The following is a 26907-nucleotide window of genomic DNA, read 5'->3' as shown; positions in this document are numbered from 1 at the left end:
CCTTTAATGGCGGTGTACAGCATTCAACTGCTGTTAGTTTATGTTCTGGATGTGATTCTAGCTATCTAGCTTAGAAAGAATTCCAAAGATGCTTTTTGCTAGCAATTAGACATAAGGACATACCCAAGATTACGGCAGATTCAGAACACAGCAGTTCATTTACAGATCACTCTGTTCTAAAAGACAACAGTCTTCCGGTCAAAATAAATGTATGAGCATCCTTCAGACACATACAATAATTAAGATATATTTACATCATAAGTTCTTTAAAGAATATCTTGAGTGCTTTCTGTGAAAACAGCAGCACACTTTCCAGGATAAAGATGAGTATAATAATGTACAAATTGACATAGCCTGCCATTGTTGTGAGTGATGAACTTCATTGTTTCTTTTTACATTATGAATAAGTTTTTAAAAAATCACAAGTTTTAGAATAGGCCTCATAGTCAGTGTTGCTTTATTGATATCATCGTAGAGTTCTTAGTGGTGAAGATTTGTTTTTCTCCCTAAATGTTAGCTACTTGGTTAATTGCCAAAAGCAATTAGTTTAGTGCAGCCTGTAACATTTTTTACAAATATTTGGCAAAACATTTTACTGCAGCTTTACAAAATGTACCAAATGGGACAGATTTCAAGCAATTAGAAGCTGGTCCTGGGCATGCTACTCAGCTAAAACTCCCCCCTGACTGCAGGAGCAGTTTTGCCTAAATAAATATGGGATTGTGACCCTACAATATTAAAATGCATGGTTTCACATAGTTGTATATATTTACCAGATATTTACAATTTTAATCCATTATTTTATTTTGAATGACCTTTTTGGACAATTTTGCAGCATCATTCTTGCTATTGAGCATTTTTTAAAACAAAATATTTTCGTTTTCAGTGCTTGCAATGGTTTCCAGACCAACAACTGCTTTTGTGTGTACCAAATAGATCAGCTGTACAAGATTTGTTCACAATGTATGCCTGTTTCTCCATTCTGGTTCTGAAGAAGATGGTATCTCAGACTCTTAATAATTTGTTGGCCTCTTCACTGAAACAGTAAACAGGATTGCCATTTCAGATTTTTTAAATTTATGGAGATATGCTAAATCGAATTGTAAGATTGTTTCACATGGGTCCTGAAGAAGCTATTAGCTGGTGATTACTTTCTAAGGGTATGTCTACACTGCCACCCTAGTTAGAACTAGGGTGGCTAATGTAGGCATTCGAACTTGCACATGAAGCCCGGGATTTAAAGCCTACAGTGTAGATATAGCCCCCGTGTGTGGGTTACACCAGCATGGTGTACAGCCTCTCCCTGAGTTATGAATGAGTTACGGACCAAACACTTGGCCGTAACTCGATCCATTTGTAACTCGGACCCCATTGAGTTACACGCGACAGCGCTGTTTGTAAGCGTGGGTTGTGTTCGTAACTCAGGGACGCCTTTACGACCGCTCCATGGGCGCTTTGGTCGTACATGCGAACCGTCGTAACTCGACCGTTCGCAACTGGGGGAGCGGCTGTAAATGAGACAGGGTGGGGAGAGTGACAGATGGGGGATAGAATAAGTGGGCAGGGTGTGGCCTCAGGGCAGGAGCCAGGCAAGAGTGTTTGGTTTTGTGTGAGTAGAAAAGTCAGCAACCCCATTTAAAACTAATAGAAGGAGGTGCATATACAAGGGAGCTGTTCAACTAGGCAAGGTAGGAGAGTGCCAACTCCTCAGTCTGAGAAGTGGTGGGGGCTTGGCTGGAAAGGGTGGAGCTGGGGCAGCCAGTCCTCCGCATCTCCTGAAAAAGGATCCCCCTTCAGCCCTTTCCAGATTACACTGCCTGGAGCTCCAACTGCCCCAGCCTCTGTACCCTCTACAGTGGCAGGCCTGTGCACATAGATTTCATTATCAGTGCCTTGGGACTCACAGGTTCCCCAGAACAGCCGGGTTAGAAAGCTCCAGATAAAACACAATCATGGGGTAAAAGGAAAAGTCCTCCCTAGATTTTAAAAGTAACGATGCAAGGTGAAGCGGCGGTGGTGAATGGCAAGTGACTGCTGGTGTCCCCTGGGGAGTTCTAGCTAGTCTCGTCTTTTATTTGCGTTTTTAAAGTTCAGGGCAGTATCTGAGACTACGCTGATCTGCGCGCAGTGCATCTGGAGGAAGAGACGTTACAGTGATTTTGCCGACTGGAAAGGAAGGCAGCCAGGCCCATGACGCTGAGCAGGCCGTGGGCCGCTGCTCTAATCAAAAATTGTGGCAAACTTCAGGCTGGACTGAAATCCGCTGGGAGGACGCGAGGGTGACTGGGTCCGGGCGGCTGCCAGCTGCAGGGGACCCGCCCGGGCTGGGGCTGGGGCTGGGCCGGGCGCCGCGGGAGGGCAGGCGGGGCCCGAGCTCCGGGCACGCTGCAGTCGCGGCATCTGAGACAGGGACCCCGGCCCTGCCTTGGGGCAGTCCCAGGAGCAGGTGCGGGCGGACGGGGCGCGCGGCGGGGACAAGAAGGCGGGAACCTCCCGTCGGAGGAAGAAAGGAGCAGAGGGCTGCTGGGATTTGTAGTCCGTGTGTGGGTGTATGGCCGATGGGAGCTGGCCGCGGACTCCATTTCCCAGAGTGCCTCGCTCGCCCCCTGCCGTCACCTTGAATTTTGTCATCGGAGCCCCGCCCCAGCGCGCCAGGGATGGCGTCAACCTGGGTCGAGTATGCATGAGCCCACCCCCTCCGCTCCTCCCTGGATGCTATTGTAAATAGAAGGTCGGGGTTACTTAATATTCATGAGGCTCCGAGGAGGGTAGGGGAGGGGGGAAGGCGGCTCCTCTCTCTGTCCCTAATGGCGCTCGCGACAGCTGTGGAGCGCGGCTGAGCCAAACGCGCGGCACGGAACGCGGCGGCACCGACCGACGGAATGCTCCCGATTGCTACATAATCCGCCTCTGGAACGCGGCGCCTTGCTCCGTTCTGTTCCCCGCCCCCCTCGCGCTAGCGGCGCTGCCCCGGGGAGGAGGCGGCATCCCCAACCCCCGGGCAATGGAGCCCGCGCAGCAGCGAGCGAGAGAAGCCCCGGTGGCGGCGCGGAGCAGCAGCGGGGAGCAACAGAGCACCTCCCCGGGCGAGAGGAGCCGGGTAACGCCGGGCACCGAGACCAGCGTGGAGCAATCGGGCGGCGCCGAGGCCGGGCATCTAGAAGGCAAAGTAGCCGGGGGGCCGGGGAGGAGGCGGGGGGCCGGAGTGGGCTTCGCTCCCCATTCTGCGCTGGTGGGCAACGGGACTCGGGCTGCTCCTAGCCGGGGCAGCAGCGCTAACTCCCTGCTGCTGCGAAGGGGGAGGCTGAAGAGGAATCTCTCTGCAGCCGCCGCCGTCGCCGCCTCCTCCTCCTCTCCGGCGGCTCCTGCCTCGCTGGGCACCCGCAGCCTGGATAGGAAAGCGCTGCTGCTGAAGCCGCCCCGGCAGTTGCAGCCACTGCAGCCCCCGGAGCGGGACTGGGTGCGGCGGGACCTGCAACGGGGCTGCGTCCATGTCTACGAGCGCCACATGTCCTACCTTCGCCCGGTGCTCTGCACACTGGAGACCACGGCGGCCGAGGTGGCGGCCCGGCTGCTGCAGCTTGGCCATAGGGGTGGCACCGGTGTGGTCCGGGTGTTGGGTAAGGCGAGCGTGCAGCCCCAGGAGGGAGCAGCAGCGTTCCCGGGGGAGACCTACTCCGGCACCGTGGCTGCAGTAGACCAGGACAGCCTGACGCCTCCCGGCCTCCCGCCTTCAAGGCAGCAGCGGCCAGAGCAAGATGAGAGGCCGAGAAGCCGCCGGGGAACTCGTCACGGGCTGGGCCGGCAATCGCCGGGGGACAACGGGGAGATAACCCGACCCAGCCGGCTGGCACTGAGCGGCAGCGCCGGGGAGAACAGCTGGACAGATCCTCGGCCGAGTCCCTCGTCCTCCGACTTCAGTCCCAGGGCGCCGCCGCCCGCCGAGCTGTACCTGGCTGGGCCGCCGCTATCCTGCCCCTCCCTCCTGGGCGAGCTGGGACTGGCCGGCTCCGACACCGAGAGCTTCAGCCTCAGCCCCAGCGCCGAGAGCGTCTCCGATCGCCTGGACCCCTACAGCAGCGGTGGCTCATCGTCCTCCGAGGAGCTGGAGGCGGATTCTGCTGCGCCAGCTGGGGAAGGGGCAGGTGTAGCGCCGGGCAGGAGCCATTATCGGCCGGGCGAATTCCCCTCCGTGCATCCCCCTTCGCGGGCAGGGCGTGCGGGGGAAGAGCCCCCCGGGGCAGGGATGGCTGCTGCAACCCCCGCCGGCTCCAAGGTGTTTCACTTGGGAGGAGAGGCTGGCGCCTCGTCTCCTCTGCCCCCGGCCTTGTACGTGCAGTTCCACGGGGAAACCAGCCGCCGCCTGGAGGCACAGGAGAAACCCCTGCAGATCCAGAACGATTACCTCTCCCAGCTGGGCTTCCGGGACCTGTGGAGAGTGCAGGAGGAGGGCATGGACTCCGAGACCGGCTGTCTTATTCGCTTCTATGCAGGTGAGCCAAGGAGTGTGTGTGAAACAGGGCTACCTGGGTGCAGGGCCAGCTCTGCCGGCTAGAAATACAGATGCTGACTTGTGTGTGTGTTTGGAGGTTAAATGTCTAAGGGGATAACAGATATCCCCAGGAGAGTTCCTTTTAAAACGGTGCACATCAACCAGTGGTGAACTATTCCTTACAATTGCACCAGTGATATGTTGGGGAGGCCTGTCTTTTTTACTTGTATTTATATAGGGCATCCAAAGTGCCCGATGCCGTACAAAAGACTCCATGTCTCTCTGGCCTAAAAATCTTAGGATCATTATCTTTCCTCCCGCTTATTTGCTTTGCCAAATTCTATGCCCAGGATTGTACGGAGGATATCCTTTTGGGAGAGAGAATGCCACTTATTAGGAAGATATGGATAATAGTAATGAGGGGGTTCGTTCTTTAGAGACATTGAGCTGAGTTTGTGATGACCTCAAGAACCGAAGGGTGACTTGCCTGCATGGGGCCAAGGTTACAGATCTCCTGAGGCATCTAGACAGACTTATGAGCAGTGCTGGTGAAATCCCCACCTAATAACCATGATTGATACTCTGTTATCATTTATGTGGCTAGATTTATGAAAACCATCAGTCAGCTTTACCAAAAGCTCTTGTTATCCAAAACGCACAATATTTTATTGTATTCAGTGCTCCTGATGTTTTGGGTCATGAACATAGTACTGCAATGTTGAAGAGTTTTCCTCCTCTTAAGTGAGGAAAACTTAAGCATCTACATTTAAAGTTGTTAGACTTTCCAATATATTTTCTTCTGTCTTTGACAACTGTTAGGGCAAAGGTGGGGAGGGAAATTGTTTAAATATTTGGCTTTCAACTGTTTCTTAAAATGTGAGGCTGAGGGCAGGGCTGCATACAGATATGCAGTAAAGATGGATCTTTAAAATTCAACTGCTTTAGGCTTGAGACTGTATGGGTAGCACCAGTAGTTCCTATGAGTTGACAAGTGCATATTGCTGGAAGGTAAATGCTGTATTTACATTTTAAAAATGTGTTAAAAGCCTCTGCAAGTGTTTGAGCAGTTCTGTCTGCATTGAAAGAATAAAACAATAATCAAGGAAGCATCTTTATGCAAAGTAACCTTTTAAGACTATGTATCAAAATCTTGGTCTCAAACTTTTAAATGAAACTTTGCTGGCTGGCTTGCCAAGTAGGACTTGGGAAAAAGTCATCTGTTTTAGTTGTTACAATGTAAATATACCCTATTTTGCATTTGTGATATCTGCTGTAAAATATGGATACCAATTAAGTTATTGGCTTCATGTAAAATGTTAACCATAAAACTACATAAATTTTGTTTAATTTCCTTGTCTGTCACTTTTAAAAAGGGGTGAAAAAAAGAATTATTGAACATTCAGATACCCACAGTGTATGTATGTAATAAGTGGGTTTATTTTAATGTGTGCTCTTGCATCTTACAAGTTGATATTATTAGCTATTTAATAGAAAATGACAGACACAGCATGTAGGCATTGCTGCTCTTGGACCTGACTGGACCATGAAAATTGCTTTATATTCTGTACTCAAAGTTACAGTACTGTAGCAGCAGTTCTTGTGTGCTCAAATACAAGCAAAATGAACACTTTGGGGGAAAGCGTACTAACAGCAATACACCAGATAAACTCCCCTTTTTTATCAGGTGGTCTGATCCTTCCTAGGTGTCTAGCCTGCACCATAATAGTATCTTCACAGCAAAACCAGTGGTTCTCAAAATGTGGGCCTGGAGCACAAAGCGGGTGGTGACCCAAGGGTCACTAAGCTGGCTTTGACTTTTGGGGGCCAAAACTGAAGCCTACGAGCTGTATCCTGTATCTGTAGGCGTCAGGATTCCAGTAACCAGAGTCCTGAAGCCCTGCGGTTTCAGCTTTGCATCCCCCTGCCCTTGGTTCATGAGCTGGTTCAGGCTTCCATCCACCCTTTCCTGGAGTTATGTAGTAACTTTTATTGCCCAAAGGGACTTGTGGTACAATTAAGTTTGCAATGAAGAGAATCCCTGAGTGTTGCTCAGTACAGGAGTTGGTTGGGAGGGAATGGATACTTTGGGGTCGGAAAGAAATGTAAAACTGTTTCAGGTGGCTGTAAATGAATGTCTTAACTATGCAATAAGGGTGGAATTAAGCAGGTGTTGCTGAAAGTAAAGTCTCTCTTCTAAATTCATTATGTCCACTCCCACAATTGAATGGGAATACAGAAATTTGGTCTCAAATGAAATTGCAACTTTGGTGCACTTCTATAGATTTCATAAACTGCACATTATTTAAATAAAATAACTTAATAAACATGAATTTTTTTACGTTTCACTCTTGCTTACACCCTCTCACATTTTAATGTTAATGCATAACTATTTTAATTAAAAGCCCATAGAATGCCAAAGTTTCAAATCTATAAATGGTTATTTCAACATAAAATAACTTTTGTGATTTCTTTTTATGCAAGTTAACATACTGTAAAAACAGAATTTCCTAGCTTTAGAAAAGAGCTTAATAGGATAAATTCATACTATGGAATATGTGGTACATTAAAGCAAACTTAAATTTTAGTTACGCAATTTCAAATATTTGCATGCCGCTCTCAAAGACTTTGAAACAAACTTTCACTTAGCTATAGATTCATATTTCTCAGAATGACATGGTTTTTTTATAACCAAATTATAAAACCCCTATAATATATCTAGAAAGGCTACATCAATTGGCAATCTATGCCATACAAAACTAGTGATTGAAAATAATAGACAACATTTAGTCTTATCAATGTCACACAGTGGTTTTGGATACTTACTCAAATTTAATCTTCCTTTCATACACTGTCATGCAATAATGGACAGAGAAACTGAATGGGTGAGACAGTGGCGTAGCCAGAAGTACCCAGTTGGATGGGCCCCAATTTCAGGTGGGTGAGCAATGGGGAGGAGGGTTAAGCATTTTTTTGTCTTTAACACTCTGAAATACAAGTTTTGTTGCCAGTCTAGACACAGCGTAAGAGAGTGTAGGGATGTGAATGGTTAATCAGTTAGCAACACCTTTACCAGTTACTGTTAATTGGCTGGAGCCGCAGCAGACAGGGAGCTGCACCAGCACTATGGGCTCACCATGGGTGGGGGGCACTCCAGCCCTGCCGAAGCAGTCCCCTTCTGCAGCAGGCATGGCCCAGGTGCACCATGGACAGGGGTGCTCCAGCCTGGCTGTCATGGGTGGGAGGCTTAAGAACATAAGAATGGCCATACTGGGTCAGACCAAAGGTCCATCCAGCCCAGTGCCCTGTCAGCCAACTGTAGCCAATGCCAGGTGTCCCAGAGGGAGTGAATCGAACAGGTAATGATCAAGCGATCGCTCTCCTGCCATCCATCTCCACCCTCTGACAAACAGAGGCTGGGGATACCATTCCTTACCCATCCTGGCTAATAGTCATTTTTTGACTTAACCTTATGAATTTATCTAGTTCTCTTTTAAACCCTGTTATAGTCCTAGCCTTCACAGCCTCCTCAGGCAAGGAGTTCCATAGATTGACTGTGCACTGTGTGAAAGAACTTCTTTTTATTTGTTTTTAACCTGCTGCCCATTAGTTTAATTTGGTGGCCCCTAGTTCTTGCTCCAGCCTGGCTGCTCCTGTTTAATTGGTTAACTGGTTAGACATAATGTTTAACCAGTTAACTGATTGAACTGGATTTTACATCCCTAATGAGTATCTCACCCACCTTGTGCTTCTAATATCCTGAGACCATCTCAGCTGCATAGAGTAAACACACAGGACAGAATGAACAAAAATTAGTATAAGGGAGTGCTGGATTACTCCGTGTGCCAGTCTGGTCTCCTGTGTTCTAGAGGAGAGTTGCACCTAAGAGAGTGGAAGGAGATGCCCCTCATGTCAGAGATTTTTCAGCTGAGAAGCAGCGTGGGGTACACAGGGTCTTTATGAGTCACCATGACAGTGGAACATTCTGAGGACTGCTCTGGCCATCATTCTCTTGGATGGTGTACCAATGGATAGCGGTGTTGGTTGCTGTCTGTCTCAGTTTCCTGCAGATGATACAGAAGAATTTGTGCAATTTTTTTTCATGGTCAACTTTCTTTGCTTCCTAGTTACACTTTTCAGTTTGTGATCAGTAACCATGTAGTTTACTAAGCTAGTTCACTTTGCATAGGCATATATCTGGTAATACAGTTTTAGTGTGAGGCTGAGAGATACTTATATTAGCATCCAGATCATAGTGATCCCACTAGCTTCAGAACATGATAAAAACCTATTATCTTAAACATCTTCCCTCCTCCACCCTCCTGGAGCAAAACAAAGCCCCTGGGGGGAAATGAAGAAAAATTGAATGTTTAATGCTTTAAGTAGAGGAAGATGTTGCAATGCTATTAAAATTCATATGTAGCACTCTGTATTTTAAGCATCCAGTATTTTAAGTACATTTCTGTGTGGAATTGTACCTTTAAAAATCAAGTAAAATGCAGCAGCTTGTCTTTTTATTGCAAAGTTCTATATCCTACATGTAATAAGTAGGAAGTATGTTTACCTTAGGTGGCTTCAAGGTGTGGCTAGCACAGTTTCGTTATTTATCCATCTCCCCTGAACCTCCCTTACTTTTAAGATAACGAAGGTGTTTAACTTCTGTCATAAACTCTGTAACATTTAAAGTTACAGTATAACTTAAGTGAAACTCATCTTTTTGGGCCATAAAGGCCTCCTGATCTTACTCCCATTGATTTCATTGTGAGCAGTCAGGTCTTAGGTGATTAGTTATGCACAGTAACTTCATGCTCAGTGGGAATCTAATTTTAACAGACTTTCCTTAAAGTCCAAAATATTAAATCTTAACTTAAAAGGATGTGGTTAAATAGCTTTGTGCTGAGGTATTATTTTACTGGATTATGGAACTCAGTAATAATCCATAGTGCAATTATACTCATGATATTGTAGCTGTGAGACTGATTAGATCAGAGTTACTAAATTATTCCTTAAACTGTAAGGGTGGCTTTAAGCCAGAATGATTTTTGAACACAAAATATACTCTCATATTGCTCGGTTTACAAAAAAGTCTCATGAAACATTCTCCCAGTGGACTGGACTTAAATTTTCAATGAAGGAAAAAATGTGATAGCTGTAGAAATACTTTTAAATGAACATATCAGTGTAATACTAATGACTTATTTGAGTTTTCAGGTCAAAAGAAAGCTTAAAAGGATTTCCTTTACTTATTTGTGCTGCATTCTGAGTGCACTGTGTAAACAATGTGCTCTTTGAAATGATTTCTAAAAACTTGTCTTTTGTGAACAGCATTTTGGGGCTTCTTTTTGGCACTTGCTGAAAAGTGGCATTACTTTTGACCCTGATAGTCACTCAGTCATGAGGTTTCCATACTGCTATAATCATCAAATACCACTAGATTGCCTATAGGCAAAATACGGAGAAATGCCATTTGTAATAAAAACTTTCATTTCAAACATGGTTGTCAGATTGTATCTGAAAAATGCTGCTTGTTCATGTGACCTTTCAGAAATTGACGTAGAGAAAAATTTCAGCTTTATATCAAATTTTATTTTGATGTAAAATATATCAGTCTTCCATTCTTGTCTCATATTTAGGAAGATTAAGACATTAGTCGACTGGAATGATCTAACTGGATTAAAATAGTTATTGAAGTTACATTAATATTTCCAGCTATGTGGGCAGGAACAGGTTTTAGACGCTTGATGTTATCTGACACATGGACTTTCTAGAACAGGGCTACTCAACATGTGGCCCGCAGGACACATGCTGCTTGCGGCCTGTTTGTTTGTGGCCCACAGTGCAGTTTGGGTTTAAGTGAGGCTCAACGTGTGGCTCACGGGTGGGAGTCAAAACAAAAAAGTAGTCAGTATAATGGTCTTCTGTTATGTGTTTTAGTAGTTAAATACCTGTCATTGCTCATTAAAAGTGCTGTCATATGAGTGGAAATTGGGTAAACATTTCATTTTGTTAATATCAACAGAACTGACTTAAATGGGCCTTGCATTTTATGTACTGTTGCCTTGATCTTTTGAGTTCGTGCCCGTCTGTGTGAGAAGCTATTTGCATATATATTTACATGTATATGCAACCACACTTATGTTGCGGCCCTCAGCATGTACTGTGAGTTTCATTGTGGCCCCCGGTGCTTCCAAAGTTGAGTAGCCCTGTTCTAGAGTGTGGCACAAGTGGAATTGGCTAGACTTGTATGATTTTAAGCATAAAGTGGAAATCACGATTCTGAGTTGGGCTACTTTGTTGCAAAGAGAATGAGTAACTTAATATAAGTATAGCAAAATATTGGCATCTTTTTTCTTTCAAGAGTACTACATTTCACCTCTTTACACTGGAACTTGCTGGTTCAGCAACATCCATGGTCCTTTTGTACCACAGATGTTCCAGGATAAGAGTCCTGACCCACTGGGATGCAGGGGTGGGCGGGCAGCTGGTGCTGTGGGAGGGTAGCCAGGAAGCCTGGTGGTGGAAGCCAGGATGGGGGCAGCAGCAGGAGAGCTAGAAATGGTCTCTCTCTGATGCAGATAATCCCTCATCCGGGACCAGTCAGGTCCTGAGGGTGCTGGAGTAGGGAGGTCCAACCCACAATGATTTTAAATTCAGTGCTCCAAATATGGAACATAAGCATAAAATTAGAACTGTCTCCCTTTGATTTTGCATTATTGCTCTTTTTTTCAACTCCATTGTTTTGTTTAATGTAAAACACCTTGCTTTTTCCAAAGATGACATTGAAAAGGTAAGCTCTTTTAAGTATAACTATATGACTAATCATTTTAAAGAAAATAGTTTTTAGCCTGTAGTTTCCTATGTTTCCCTTACATTGTATTTTCCTTTCTGTTTGATATAAAATGCGTGTACTCTGATCCCTTACTTTAAGAATGGCCTGATGCACTATGGCCAATGATCTGTTTAGCTTATCATCCAGACTTATGATAGTAGCCTGTAACAAATGCATCTGACAGTTGAAGGTTTAGGGATGTCTGTAGCATGAGGTTGTGTCCCTGACAGTCTTGGCTTATAGCCATTGATGGATTTGTACTCCATCAACTTACCTGATGATTTTGTGAACCCACAAAATACTTTTAGTTTTCACAGCATGCCCTGTTGACTGCATTTTGTGAGGAACTTCCTTTTGTTTTAAACCTGTTGCTTATTAGTTTCACGGGGTGACCCCCAATTCTTTGTGTTGTATGAAAAGGTAAATAATACTTCCTTATTCACTTTCTCCACACAATCATAATTTTGTAAATTTCTTCATATCCTTCCCTTAGTCACCTCTTTTCTAAGTGGAGCAGCCCCAGTCTTTTTCATCTTTACTCATTGGAAGTTTTCATGTCTACAGTCACTTTTGTTGCTCTTCTGCTTTTCTAATTCTAATATATTGAAGCAGAGTGACCAAAAGTGCATGAAGTATTCAGGATGTGAGTAGACCATGGATTTATATAGTTGCATTAGGGTATTTTGTGTAGATTAACAAATTGTTGATCTGTGTCTGATAATTTTGTTCAACACTGTAGTTTCAGCTAGTTAGCATGGTATTGACATTAGGCTTACTGGCCTATAATAGCCATAAGAACAGTCATACTGGGTCAGACCAAAGATCCATCTAGCCCAGTATCCTGTCTGCTGACAGTGCCCAATACCAGATGCCCCAGAGGGAATGAACAGAACAAGGATTCTTCAAGTAATCCCTCTTGCATCACCCATTCCCAGTCTGACAGACACTAGGGACACCATTCTTACCCATCCTGGCTAATAGCCATTGATGGGCCTAAGCTCCATGAATTTATTTAGCTCTTTCTTTAACAGAGTTTAAGTCCTGGACTTCACAACCTCCTCTGGCAAGGAGTTCCACAGGCCAACCATGCATTGTGTGTGGGGGAAAAAATTCCTTTGGTTTCTTTTAAACCTGCTACCTATTTTCATTTGGTGACCCCTAGTTCTTATGTTCTGGGAACAAGTAAACTTATTCCCTTTTTCCACACCACTCATGATTTTCTAGACCACTATCCTGTCTCCTCTTTTCTAAGCTGAAAAGTCCCGGTCTTTTTAATCTCACTTCACATGGTGCCCTTTCCAAACCCCTAATCATTTTTGTTGCCCTTTTCTGAACCGTTTCCAATGCCAATAGATTTTTTTTTTTAGATGAGGTGACAACATCTGTATGCAGTATTCAAGTTGTGGGCGTACCATGGTTTTATATAGAGGCAATAAGATGTTCTCTGTCTCTTTCTATCCCTTTTTTTAATGATTCCTAACATTCTGTTTGTTGTTTGCCAAGATTGCCTCTGGAGCTTTTAAAGAAGTGCTTCTTTAGCCATCTTCCAGTCATGTTGTGCAGAAACTGATTTAAGCAATAGGTTGTTCACTGCAGTTAGTAGTTCTGCAATTTCATATTTGAATTCCTTCATTACTTTTGGGTCAGCAGCATTTGGTCATTGTGACTTATTTAATTTTATGGGTTTGTTCCAAAACCACCTCTATGGACACATCAATCTAGGACAAATGCTCAGTGATGCAAATAATTCTTAGTGTCTTTGCAATAGCCGTAACTTTTGAGAGGTTCTTCAGCAACTTGGTCATCCATTAGCCCTGCTGGTTGTTTGACAGGCTTCCCACTTCTGATATACTTAAGTTTTTCCCGCATAGTTTCTGTGTTGCTTCCAAGTTCATTTGTGGTCTGCCTGAATACTTTTATTTGACTTAGGCTCCTTTTGTTTCCTTCTCTAGGATTTGACTTCCATTTTTTAAGGGATGCCTTCTTGCATATGACTGCGACTTTTATTTGCTGTTTAACTATGATGGCTTTTATTTTTTCTCTTACTTGATTACTCCTTGCAGACAGGGGCTACTTGGACCCGGCGTGAGCTGGAACTGAGCAAGTCCGACTCATTCTGGGACCTACCCCCGCTGCAGCTCTGCAGTTTAAATGTAGTAATAGCCAGGCGGACAGGTAGCAACGGCTCTTACTACGTTTAAACTACAGAGCTGCCGCAGGGGTAGCTCCAGGACCCGGCACAAGCCAGGACTGAGCACCTTCACTTCTCAACTAATTGAGTAGACTACACGATTAGTTGAATACATGCTTTTTAACAGCCCTGCCCTCTATTAGGGTGGTTTAAAATATTCTTTGTGCAGTTTGCAGGCATTTCACACTTGTGAGGAAAAGGACGCATTTCTGTATCTGTATCAGCAGAGGAAAACATTTGTAAATCCTCAGAGTCATGAGACCAGACTCTATTAATCTCATTTTAAATCAGAAACATTTAACCCCCATATGCTAAGGTGACTAAACATCTACCTCTAAAGCTACATTTGTTTCCTCATCAATAAGTTAAAATGACCGAATCATGCAACAGTTCAGTTGATGTTAGGACTTGGTAAGATAGCTGGTGTTACAAAGCTAGGGGCTGCAGTATGTACAGGCCTTCTTCATGGTGGAGGAGGAGCCACACAGATAAGGTTGGAATGCTGTTGTAGCTCGAGTTGCTATGGAACAGCTGGAAGTCCAATAGTGTTTATAGCTCTCCAACTCTGATGCACACTTGGCTAGTTTCCATTACTCAGAAGTACGTGTGAAGAAATCCAAATATAAAATATCGCAATAATAAACATTTTAATTTAAGCACAAGTATTTAAAATACATTTAAGTGTTGAATTTCACTACTTATGCAGTATATAACATAGTTATTCGTTTTCTCTGGGGTTTCCCCCCCCCCCCCCCCAAGCTTTCTTACATTGTAGATATCTCTGATATTCTGACTTGCCCTTCTCCAAATCCCCAAAGCTCTCACTTTTGGAATTCTCTGCATAAACACCCTCTTGAAGATGGTGTCATAGATATACCTACAAATCTTCTGTGCAATTAACAGAACAAAACACATCCATGCAAAAACATCCATCTGTTCCATTAGAACATTAGGAGCTCTATGCAATCTGTCATAGAACACCGCTTCATAGAGACAATTACAGTAGGGCAAAAGAAAACTAATGGCATTATGCAAGACAATATTAGTGACTGGTTTTTGTTGATTGAGAAGTATTACTGCTTTCTTGGTCTAGTGAGACAATGTAAAGAGAGTTTCTTCACATAATTTTGTTGTAAAAACTGCTGTACTGAATGCTTCTGCGGGGCTGCCTTAAAATGACTTATTTCTGGAAAAGATAGGCAAAGTGCACTCTTCACTAAATTCTACTTTATCTTAACACATTCTTGTGTTGGAAATGTTAAAAAAAGAGCTTCCCATTTGTATTGCTTAGTTTTTGAAGTATAGTTTCACCTCAGATTACCTTCAAATCAAGTCCTCGCTTTTTCTGCTTCACTTTGATTTTAAAGGGCAGACAATTGGAAGAAATGAATAAGATATGTAAGTGAGAATTTTACTTGCGCCTGCACTGACTTCTTTATGTATTGTCATTCTCATGTTCTGGACAGTGAAAATCAATGGAAATGAGGGTTTTATTTTAGAATCATTCTTTCATAGCCTCAGTTTTTAGTGTGTGTTTTTAATTAAAAAAAATCCTTAACTTTTGGGCCAAAAATGCAAGTTGTCCCCCTGTAGCTGAACAACTCTTACAGAACTTTCCTGGTATTGAATTGGGATCTGGATGCTCTCTGCCACTGGAGTCCATAGCAACAAACTTCTTTGGTTCAAATAGGATTTGGGGCCTATTCCAACTCTTGTGGGAGTTGAATCGGCCCTTCGAGCAGCCTGATGGAGCCTTCCTCCATGCGTACTATCTTTAAAGGCTGAGAGCTGCTTGTTATAAACCCTCCGTAATGTATATATTGGAGCTTGTTACAAAGTTTGTGGCCTTTAGAAACTTGGGGCAATCCATTTCCTCTAATGGTAGCTGAAGTATTATCATCCCATGGAAGGTAGTTTGTTAGCTTATTCTGTTTAGAATTGTTTGTATTGCTTTATGCTCTTGGGATTCATATATAGTTTTATTTAGGCCTTGCCCTCCAAAAATCTATAAACTGGATAGATATCTTTTAATTGGTGTGGCTAGGACTAAATCAAAATGTACGTCTGTACTTAATCATTCAAGTTGAAGGAGCTGTATTCTATCTAAACCACAGTTGTTTTTCTAATTTTGTGGTATAATAACTATATTTGTATAGTAAACCACGTGATAGTATTACACATGCATATAACGAACAGCATCCATGGCTACTGGAATGTGACAGCTGTCGTAACAGTACAAATCAGTTTTGTTCATTTCCAGCCCACAAGTACTGTGTCCAGCTGATATACCAGGGGGAATTTTGGTGGGTGGAATAACTACCCAAAACTGTAACTTGCTGTAATACACATACTATCATACCTATTTTGAAAAAAAAAATAACAATGACTGTGATCTCATGTTTAGTTTTGTCTGTCAATAGTATCGGTAATAACATTCTGTACCCCTTCCTCTCAAATCCATGTTTGGTCACAGACTCAAAACCACCTCTTCTGCCACAACCTGGATTTTCTTTGGCAATTTCTTTACCATTCAAGCACTAACTAGGCGCGACCCCATTCAACTTAATGTTGTTGTGTCTTACAACTGTGGATGACATGGCTGCAGACACTATAACTTCTGAAAGACCATGAATAAAGAAAACTGTCTTACATTCTGTTTTTAAAAGTATTTGAATAACGTTGCATTTTTAAAAAGAAATAAATCTATCTCAAATCAACATCTGTTTTAGCCTTCAAATAAAAGTTGTCCAGGGTGGGGAATTGTTGAATTTGGCAATGCAGCATGCCTATATTTCTATTGCTAGGGAGCTAGAATGTCTCCCAACTGCCTTTTGTGATCTTGGATTGAATATTTTCAGGAGGGAAAAAAAATCCTCAAATGAGGACAAATTCCTTAATGTGATAGTGGACAGGTTTTTTATGCAGTTCATAAAACTTCTGAACAAATATTCAGAAGCAGAGAAGTCTTTAATTGCATCTAGCTTAGTTTGTAGGGTAAGAACAAGAGTTAAAGTAATACCATGTGTACCTGTACACTTGTCTTGCCAGATGGACAATATGTGTGAATTATACATGAAATTGACCTCTGGGCTACAGATGCTTCCTCCCCATACCACATGCTGGTTGGCCTGGGCCTCAGCCGTGTCTCCCTATGTGTGACCTGTAACTTGCAAACCTTTTGGTCTATCCACTACATTAGAGTTAGTCTTCTGCTACACAATATTGCATGAGCAAATGAGCCTGGATTGGTATTTTGCAAATCTGCATGTTCTGATTGCTTAATGCTTCAAGGCTACAGGTTCTGAATTATTTTTCATATCATCACATTTTTGGCTTTTGTTTATGTAATATTGAAAACTGAAATGATGTATAATTTGTATAACTGAAAACATGTATAATTTCCTTGAGGAAACTATCAAACCAAAATGTATTCATATATTCCTGCACTGTCGTATTTCATGTTAGTAGTATGCCCACTGCAGTTCTACTTTTATATTTTTGCAACCCTGAATCTATGAATCTACTGCCTCCTATTACTGCTGTTTGGATATGTTGTGTCATGGTGAGGGTGCTGTAGATTCTGGTTGAGCATTCACTGGTCGCTGTGCTTGGACTGTGCGTGACCCCTACTGGCCTGTGTCTGTAATCACTGCACAGCGGAGGGTCGCCCTGAGGGCCCTCATGTCATGTAGACCATGGCCCAACCGGTTCTTACCTGACCAGGGAAGGGGTTTGAACAAAGGAAGGGTGTGGCTTGGAGAAGGGGCAGTCTTGGCTGGGAAAACATGAAGGAGAAGAGACTGAGTTGAGTGCTAGGGGTTCAGGGGCCTATATACCCCTGCTCCAAGGGGTCTAAGGCTGCCTGGCCCTGACTACTGTGTCCACACCGTGCCTATGCTGTGCTGTATCCTGGAGAAGCAATAAACCTTCTCTATTCAACTAGCTGGTGGAGTCTCACCTTGCTGCAGACGGTGTGCAGGTTCGGGGGGTCCCCAATGTAACTACAACTAAGAGGAGCATGGCATGCATTAACAAAACAGTTTTTAAAATATATGATGCCTTAAACTTGGACAAATTAAATTTTTCCCAGAGCAGTAAACACCATGGGTATGTCTAGACTACATGCCTCTGCCGACAGAGGCATGTAAAATAGACTACCGGACATAGTCAATGAAGCGGGGATTTAAATATCTCCGGCGTCGTTAAAATAAAAATGGCTGCCGCGCTGTGCCAGCGCAGCTGATCGTCGGCACAGTGTGCAAGTCAAGATGCGGATTGGTCAACAAGGGAAGCCTTTGTCGACTGCTCACTGATGCCTCGTGAAACAAGGTTTACAGGAACAGTCGACAAAGGCTTCCCTTGTCGACGGATCTGCGTCTTGACTCGTGTGCTGTGCCGATGGTCAGCTGAACTGGCACAGCGTGGTGGCCATTTTTATTTTAATGAAGCCAGGGATATTTAAATCCCCACTTCATTGACTGTCGGGTATCCTATATTACATGCCTCTGTCAGCAGAGGCATGTAGTCTAGACATACCCTATGATTTTACCTGGTTAAAAATACTTCTGATAAATACCATGCCATACCTGCCCATGATTCTCAAAACAAACAATCCCAATAGCCAGGGCTCACCAAGTGGTGGCGAGCCCTGTTCGCCAGCCACACAGTTCTGCGAGCTGCGCATGCGCAGATCGCACGGCGCCAGCTGTGCTGGCTTGTAATCTACTCACCACAGGTGAGTAGATTACATGATTTGTCGAGCCCTGACAATAGCCATCTCCCCACTATAGTTTTCTCCAAAATTCTCACTCATTTACTTTGCCGCCCTTCTTAGAGTAGTAGGGTCAAAATATATCTCTTAAAATGTGTTTATTTTGGAAATGTCTTTTGGACACCAGACATTAAGAACAGATTTCTTTCCTAGAACACCAGTATTGTTTAAAAAAAACTTCCTTGAGCATAACAAAACTTTCTCTTACTGAGTAGGAGTGGAATGGAATAGAATAGAGTGATTGCAGGATGATAATTTGTATTTCATCGAAGAGCTAAGAAATGTATCTTGTTATACCAGGAAGTTTTTTAATCAGATTCTGAGCTTTACCTATAAGCTAACAGGTATCCTGCTTTCCCCAGTCTATTCATAAACATGTAACTCACATTATTAAGGAGTTAGACATTTTCTCCTCCCTCTGCATGTGCACCATGTGTCTAAAATCTGTTGTAATATAGGGATGTGAAAGTATAACTGTGTAAATGGTTAACTGATATGCTTGGATTTATTGGTTAATGTTCAGTTAAACGCAGGCTCCTGCTCTGCACCAGGGAAGGAGGCTGCCACTGATGCTACTGCCTCTGTATCAGAGGCAGCAGTGCGAGGGTGGCGGCCAGCACACCAGGAGTGGGACTGTAGGCAGGAGCCGGTGCATGATGGGAGCTGGCTTAAAAGCTGCCTACCAGCACATGTTGGCTCCTGGGGAGTCACTTGCTATCCCATGTTGCTGCTTCGGTATCAGAGGCAGCAGTGTGGGGAGGCAGATGGGAGCCAATACGCATGGGGAAGTGGCTTAAAAGCTGGCTATTGGTGCATACCGGCTCCCTGGGAGTCGCCTGCTTCCCCATGCTGCTCCCTCTGTTACAAAGGCAGCGGCACGGGGCAGCAGCTGATTCCCCAGGGGAGCTGAGTGCATACAACTCTGTAGCGCACTCCTGGGCAAAACACTGCATCCATGGGCAGCTTGGTGGGCCAGATCCAGCCAGTGGACTCAGTGGGGAGTTTCAGGCAGACTCCCTGCCTGCCCCCTGCTGAGAAAAGTGGCCATCGCAGGGCTCTGTTCGAACACCTGTGAGCCTGGGGGAGGGAGGAGAAGCTTCATGTGCTTCTCCTGCCCCTTGCACAATCCCATTGGTCTGTTTCTGGCCAATGGGACCTGCCTGTCAACAGGCAGCTTGGGGAACATCCTCCCCTCCGGCTCCTAGCTGTTCAAAAACCACATGGCCCCTGCAGCCAGTGCAGGGGCAGGGAGTCTGCTTGAGAAGGGTGCTTGCTGGGAGTGAAGTAGGCAAGTCTCCCAGCCAGAGTCTGCCCCTGGCACCCCAACCCTTACCCCCCCACACACCTTACACAACCCAAACCTCCCTCCTGCCCCATATCCCTCCCTGATCCTGCACCCCAATTCCCTACCCCAGGTCACAACCCAAACCCTCTGTCCCCCACTTGGATCCATATCCCATGCCCAGGTCACAGCTCAAACCTCTACACTTCCTTCTGCATCCCAGTCCCTTATCGCAAGCTGCCTTCTGCACCCAACCTCCATCCCAGACCCCACACCACCTCCATTAATACTTTCCAAATTCTTGGAGTACCTCCCCACATCAATAATTATGGCCCATCCATCGTTTTCAGTGACTGTGTAAACATGTAATTACCTGCATTTTAACATATGTAGCGGAATGGTAGAGTAGGCTCAGTCTCCAAAGAAGGATATAAAGAGGTAAAGTTAACCACTTTTCATAGGTCACTTGTAGCTATATTAGGCTTTGTGTGCATAGGGGTGATAAGTCGTCTTTTTCCATTCTGTTTCCAAGCTTACATGGAATTAATTTAGCTCCTTTAACCCCTTCTTCTTTTCTTCAAGCATTCAAGCTACTATGCCAATTTTATTTTAAAACAATTGGATGGGTTCCCTGAGGTCCTGATTATCTGCAACTTTTTTTAGGATCCGGCTCTAAAGGAGTAGATGCTAATTTGCATAAAATCTCTTAACCATAATTGCTTTCAAAACTATATTATGTAATTTGAAGACAGATTTGTTTTATCTGTTTATATCCTGCATATCAATCTGCTTTTTACCTAAAGACAATAAAATAGTAGGTAAGGCTTGTATCTAGAGTAAATGGAGGCCAATTCCCATTTTAATGGGTGTTCTGGTCAAAAAAGAGTTGCTGAAAATACAGTAGAAAATAGAATTACAAATTTTGTTCTAGTGCAGCCTAATCTCCACAACATCTGTTTTTCAAAACAATACCAACTCTATTTTTTTTATTTTAGTGAGGAAAAGCTACATGTTTTGTGCTGTGCTCAAGTTGCTTACACAGTTTGACACTCAGTTCAATACATCTTTTTGCTGTATTAATATAGTAAAAAAAAATTGAAACTTCTAACATTGACTTGAGTTTTACATGGACCACAGATTCTTTAACTTAAAATTTAATGAAAGCCTCAAAGTTTTAATGTTTGAAGGTTTAATCCAATTGGTGAAGCAGCCTCCTAACTAGAACTCTGTCAAAGAAGCAGTATCATAATATAAGCACTTCTCTTTTGGGCTCTTTCTTGTCTTGATTCCTACAGAGCCTCTCATAAGCAAATTATAATCAGATTAAAAAATCAATATGTTTACAGAATTAGGGTTGTGATTCAAAACCCAGAAAATGTAAATTAGAAGTTTGATTTTTAGCACTTGCACAGGTTACCTTTTAGCAGTGTGATTCGTCATTGTAGAGGTTACTAATTGTTGAACGATGCATGGTGACTACATTGACTCAAATGAAGAGTGATGATATTTGTCTGTGATAATTCCTGCTGTACGTTACTCAGTGACATGAGAAGCACTGTAGTGTGCACAACAGTCAAAATCCCTATTCATCAGTCATAGCCTTTTTAGATAAGGGATTGGATCGTGTGATAGTTGTGAAACAGGATTATGTTGTGTGGCTTCCATGTTTTTGTTTTCTTTACTGGCTGGGGTTGATATGATACTGAAACTGAATTTCTAGATCTGTCCTCTTTCTCTGACTCACTGCTGAAGGCTGGGATGGTTCACATCTGTGAAATATCAAGGAGTGGCAGCTACATCATAATCAGAATGGTTTCAGATTAAAGATGAAGGTGGCTGCAATCTGGGTTTTTGGCAAGATGCCAGTGTTGCTTTTAGCTGGTGGAACAACTAGACTACCCCTGCCTTATAAGCACATACATTTCAATTGTTTTAAGACTAGTGATTTGCATTTCCCATCTACCACAATAATATGATGATAATGGATCAGTTGCAGGCTGCTTCATCTCATGTTAAACTTGCAAGTAAGATGTTTGTTCTCCAGATCTTTGAGCGTGTGTGAGGGGGAGGGCGAGGGTGGAGGGAGAGGCAGTTTTTAAACTGGCTCCCCTCATGGACTAGCTCCTGTATGTCACTCCACACTTGTGCCTCTGATACAGAGGCAGTAGCTCAAGGTGGCAGGGTACTCTCTGGGAGTTGGGGCCAGAATGCACTAGTTGCTCCTGGGGACTAATTGCTAAGAATTCATGTGATTACTTGACTATTCTGTTGTTCACTTTCTAACATCCTTAGTTTCTTATCTGAAGCTGTTTGTCTCATTCATGGGGGTGATGCCCCTTAGAGAAGTCACGTTGACATGACTTGAATCTAGTCTGTCACTTCAATTGAAATCTTGATATTTTTGGTTCCGTTTTCTCTCATTGAGAGCTGCATGCTGTTCATAAAGATACTTTTCTGAGAGATTACTGAATACACTAGCACCAAAAGATTAGAAGTTTCTATGCTTCATTGACCTTTGTCAGTAGGTCTACAAATCAAGTATGGAACATTAAGTTACTTTGTTTGCATTGGTGGATTGCTTCTTCCTGGTAATGAATAAAGATCAATATCCTTGCTGATATTAGGTCTTAAGATACCTTTTATCCTGAAGTGACTTTGACTTGCGAGCCAGATTTGCAGACTTGGCAGCGATTAGAAAAACTGATAGTATTTGAAAAATTGTAGAAAATTGTGGGGTCATTGAATTGTTGCAAAGAAAGTGGGAGTTTTTTTCATTTAGCATGCATGGCTTGCTGGTTAGGGACTTGTAGGAGAATGCATTTGAAGTTGTAATAGTCTCATGATGCACACTTTCCTTGCTATTGAGGACACCCACAATATCCCCCTTTTTACTGTGAATATAGCCAAAGACAAATTAAGAGTGTGTTCCTGGGGAGGGATTGAAGATAAAGGAGCAGACTCACTATACGTTTTGTTTGCAAATGTGGTGAATTAAAAACAAACATAAACTACCTGAAAGTTCACTTGTAAGGCTCTCTCCTTACAGATAAAGTGACTAATGCCAGGTTTACACTAGGGATGTAAGCAACTAATCAGGTAGCTAAGTAGTGACTAGACTAGCCGCTCACCACTCCTACTTGCTGCCTCTATCAGAGAAGCAGCAAGGGTCAGGGGAGCAGGAGCTGGCTAATTAAGACCTGAGGCACAGCCGGGGGACGGGGACACAAGGCATGAGTTGGTACGGCGGTTCTGCCTGCTACACCTCTGCCTTCTAAATTTATTAAGAGCCTGATGGTTCTTAATGCATTTAAAAGGCAAAGCCACAGTGGGGTTAGCTCCAGCCCTGGGAGCTAACCCCGCTGCGGCTCTGCAGTTCCCCCCGTTATTGACTAATGGAAATTCCATCGACTACTCGATCAGCTGGTTAAACGCAATTTAACATCATAGTCTACACAAGTTGCTAAGTTGAATTAAGGTACACAACTCCAGCTATGTAGCTGAAGTCAGTGTACCTTACTTACACTTACAGGGTAGGGGTGGTGGTCAATGGGAAAAATTCTCCCATGAACATCTGTTACTCATTGTGTCCTGGAGGGTACTGGAGTCGATGAAAACATGATCAGCGATTGATTTAGTTGGTCCTTACTAGACCATCTAAATTGACATTTGGGAGATCAGTCTCCACAGTGTCAATCTCCTGGTAAGTGGTGACAAGGCCTAAGATTGCAGTTAGCTCTTTCCTAAAACATTTACAGAAGTGTGATAATGACATCACCTCAAGAAAAAGGGAGAATGTCAGGAGAAGTCACTGGGTCTGCTTGTTCAGCACAGCCACTTGGAAAAGGCTTTCATTCGTATGCTGCCTAATTATATTATAAAATAAAAGCCTGAATCCATTAAATAGCCAAGCCTTTGTGAAGCTCCTGAATTCCTTCAATTTAGAGGCTACACAGAAGCTGAATTCAGAGCATTCATAGGCCTGTACTATCTTCCTGACTGGTTGCCAGGTCTATTCATGTTGTTCTGAGTGCAGGAAGTTCTCACATTCATTCAGGGCTGGGGGAAATGGAGGGCTGCTTTTTTTTTTTTTTTTTTTTTTTAAAGGGGAGGAAAATGGTTATAAGGAATTCTTTAGTGATTCCATGGGACCAATTTACCAACTGTTAATCTGTGAGTAAATAATGGGAAGTGTTTATGCATTTGGCAGCTTTTGAGAAGGACCTAGCATGGAAGTTTGATCCACAGCCCCCAGACAGCAGAACACTGTTTCCTTTAGGATTTTTCTTGACGAAGGTAGTAAGGTTTTTTTAAACAATGTATTGGCTAATATCTTTCCTTGTCTACACTAGCATTTTAGAATATATGTCTATATGCTAGCTGGCTAAAATTTACCTGCATCAGCTACTCTGTTCCAAAGTACAGTTTCCTGTGTCTACCCAGGAGCTCTAGAAGGTGCTATTGGTATCTAAACACTTTCTTGCGGTAGCTGGGAGAAACCCACTAATAATGCTTTTTGTTTTTTCCAAGAAGAGGTTAGCAGAGAGCTAGTTCAGTGCCCTCCAGGGAGGGATGTTTGCTGTAGAGGCTAGTGTTGGCTTTTTAGGGACAGCTAGGGAATATCATGGGAGGGAGAAGAGGAGCATAAAAGAGAAATAAAATGGAAGGAAATGAACAAAAGAAAAAATTAGACCTGAAATGTAAATACATCATAAAGCTTGTTTCACTTCTGTGGAATCATCCCACACATCTGCTATAGCTAGATGCCATGATATATAATTGCTACGTCTAGATACCATAGTAGACACCATTTACCTCTAGAATAGATAATGGAAAGGGAGATGGCTGTAAAATGTTCTTTGGTAACTAGGCTATGGTAAATATACAGCTCATGAATCTAGAATTAGTTAAATGGCAGAGTTCTTGAAAACATCAGTAGCATATAGCAATACCCCCATTAGTTTCCAAAGCACAGGAAACAGGTTAGTGTCTTGGGTCCTGCAAATTCGGTGTTCTGTGAATAAATCTTTCCACTACCAGTCTCCATTGTAAAGTCGCCAGTGGGGAAGGAGCTGCTGTGGGCTTACGAAGAGTTACCATATTAGGTTGTAGGTTTCTATTCTTTTCAATGGTACTGGGAGAGGACAGTATTGAATGGGATACAGTCAGTGCTTTTTTTTTTTGTGTGGTTTTAAAAAAAAAAAAAGTGCCACCAGGGGAAAAGTTGTTGAGCTCTGACTGGAGGTGCTGGTACTGTGTCTGGAGGTGCCAGTACAGAGTACCGGGCAGTACAGTCACAAAAAAAGCACTGGGTACAGTATTATATCGGCATGAAGTGTGTGTGTGTGTGTGTGTGTGTGTGTGTGTGTGTGTGTGTGTGTGTGTGTGCGCGCGCATTTAAAGTGATGAAAATTGTAGATAGGATAAGTTGTTTTTAATATGTTCTATGAAAGCGAATTATGGATGAAATCTTATAGTAGACAAAATGGGAAGGTATTAAAATACAGCTTGCCTTGCCTCATGGGGGGGGGGGGAATTAAAATATTGTAGCCAACGTGTTTCCTGTGTTTTTAAAAAAATGTTAGTCGAGATTACTACCTTTAGGATCTCACCTTGACTTTTGATATAAACAGGCAGGATATACTGAGTTCAGTAAATGAAGCTTAATAATGATATAAACGAACAAGCCTCTCATCTCCATTCCTTTCCCCAACCCCTCCTCTGGGTATTCTTTTAGCCTAAAAGTCTATGTGAAAGGTATGTCTACACTTCGTACCATTCTAAGATGTGAAGAATGGCACAGCTGTGCCACTGCAGATGTGCTGTTGTAAGGTCAGCAATGTTAGCTACTGTTTGTTGCTGGAAGAGAGCTCTCCAGGCAACAAAAGAAAATCGCCCCAAGGGAGCGTTTCCTGCTGAATAAGCACTCTCTGTACTAGCAAAGTGAAAGTGTAACTGTATACATGGTTAACCAGTTAGCCTGGGCTCATCCTTTAATGTGCACTGTTACTTGCACCACCTGTAACAGAGGCAGCGGGGCAGGTGGGAGCTGAAATTTTCCGCAATTACATGTTTATTTGAATAAATGCATTTTAACATCCCTAGTCTATATTGATCCTTTTTGTCATTAAGACTTTTGGTCGAGGGATTGTTTTGTCATTTGGGATTGTGGAAAAACTTTTGATTTATTCAGGTGCAGTGTAGATAGAGCCTAAGGAAAGGTTCCGCTCAGCTTGGTAAGTTCTGTCCAATTTAACTGCTTCTTCTCTTAAACATTAGCTCATTTCTGATACCAAATTTTAACTTCCCTCAATCCTGCTGCTACAGTACTTGGCAGATAGTAAAGTAATTAACTTAAAAATCCCAGTAAAAGAAATGAGTTAGTTTAAAGCTCTGTTGAGTCTGGGAAACCCTTTGTCATCTTTGGAGGATTTTGTGTCAGTTGTCATAGATGGAATATTTTCCATGTCCCAGAGGAGTTCCCAGAATTGTGGTCTGCTAAGAACATTACTTATGTTCTGATTATGGGACACATTAACATGCGTGTAACTGTGTGAAAGTAATGCCAAATGGCTTGTACCCACAAAAAATAAGGAAATGAAGAGTATAAAATTACTGTCATTAGACTGTCTCTTCACACTTGTAAAGCTGTTTTTGATTTGGAGCTGTGAGCTGCTTTGTTTTCAGAACTTTGTTCTTTATTAATATAAATCTGGTGTTAAGGCAGCTTTTTCTTTTATTCTAAAGATTAATTTAGTGTTTGTAGAATCTAGTAGTGGTGATTTGCTTTATACGTAGGAAAGCAAAAGTTGTATCTTGTTTTAAAAGCAGTTTAAAGTATTTAAAGTAATAGAGCTACTTTGAGATTTGCAGAATAAGGCTAGAAAAATATCTTGACACACTTATCATTCACTAAGTTGAAGATCTCTTTTTGGAAAAGGTTTCAATAAAAACAAAACCCAACAGCATCAGCTGTTGTACAAAAACCCTGCTGGAGTATTTAGGGAGGAGGGGGAATTTGGATTCAGGGAGAGATAACAAGCCAAACAAATGCTGTTGCCAGGCAGCCCAAGAAACGAGACTTGGCATCACTTGAAAAAGAATAGATTGGGGGTTTGTGTTAGAGTGGGGTGAAGGGAATACAGAAAAGGAGAACTTTTATATTAACAGAATAACAGTATTAGCGCACTTGCTCCTGCTTCTAAAATATAGAATAGAGGAAAATGAGTTGTAGATTAATATTGATGGAAAAATAGCCAGTCTTCCAGTAGAGATGTAAAATCACATTTAATTGTTTAGCCCAGGGGTTCTCAAACTTTGTGATACCACAACCCCCACTCTAAGTTGC

General features: G+C 43.1%; 1 protein-coding gene across 1 annotated transcript in view; it reads left to right on the top strand.

Moving 5' to 3' along the window:
* The first annotated feature begins 2294 nt into the window (after positions 1-2294).
* PHLPP1 (PH domain and leucine rich repeat protein phosphatase 1) overlaps positions 2295-26907 on the top strand; it is a 244809-nt gene continuing 220196 nt past the window's right edge. Inside the window, exon 1 of the mRNA XM_014573530.4 lies at positions 2295-4493. Within this exon, the coding sequence (XP_014429016.4) occupies positions 3005-4493 (1489 nt within the window). The 5' untranslated portion in view covers positions 2295-3004. The remainder of the gene's footprint in view (positions 4494-26907) is intronic.

The sequence above is a fragment of the Pelodiscus sinensis genome, chromosome 2 (genome assembly GCF_052426305.1).
Source record: "Pelodiscus sinensis isolate ZL-2025 chromosome 2, ASM5242630v1, whole genome shotgun sequence".
Classification (NCBI taxonomy): domain Eukaryota; kingdom Metazoa; phylum Chordata; order Testudines; family Trionychidae; genus Pelodiscus; species Pelodiscus sinensis.
This window is presented reverse-complemented; position numbering and strand designations above follow the sequence as displayed.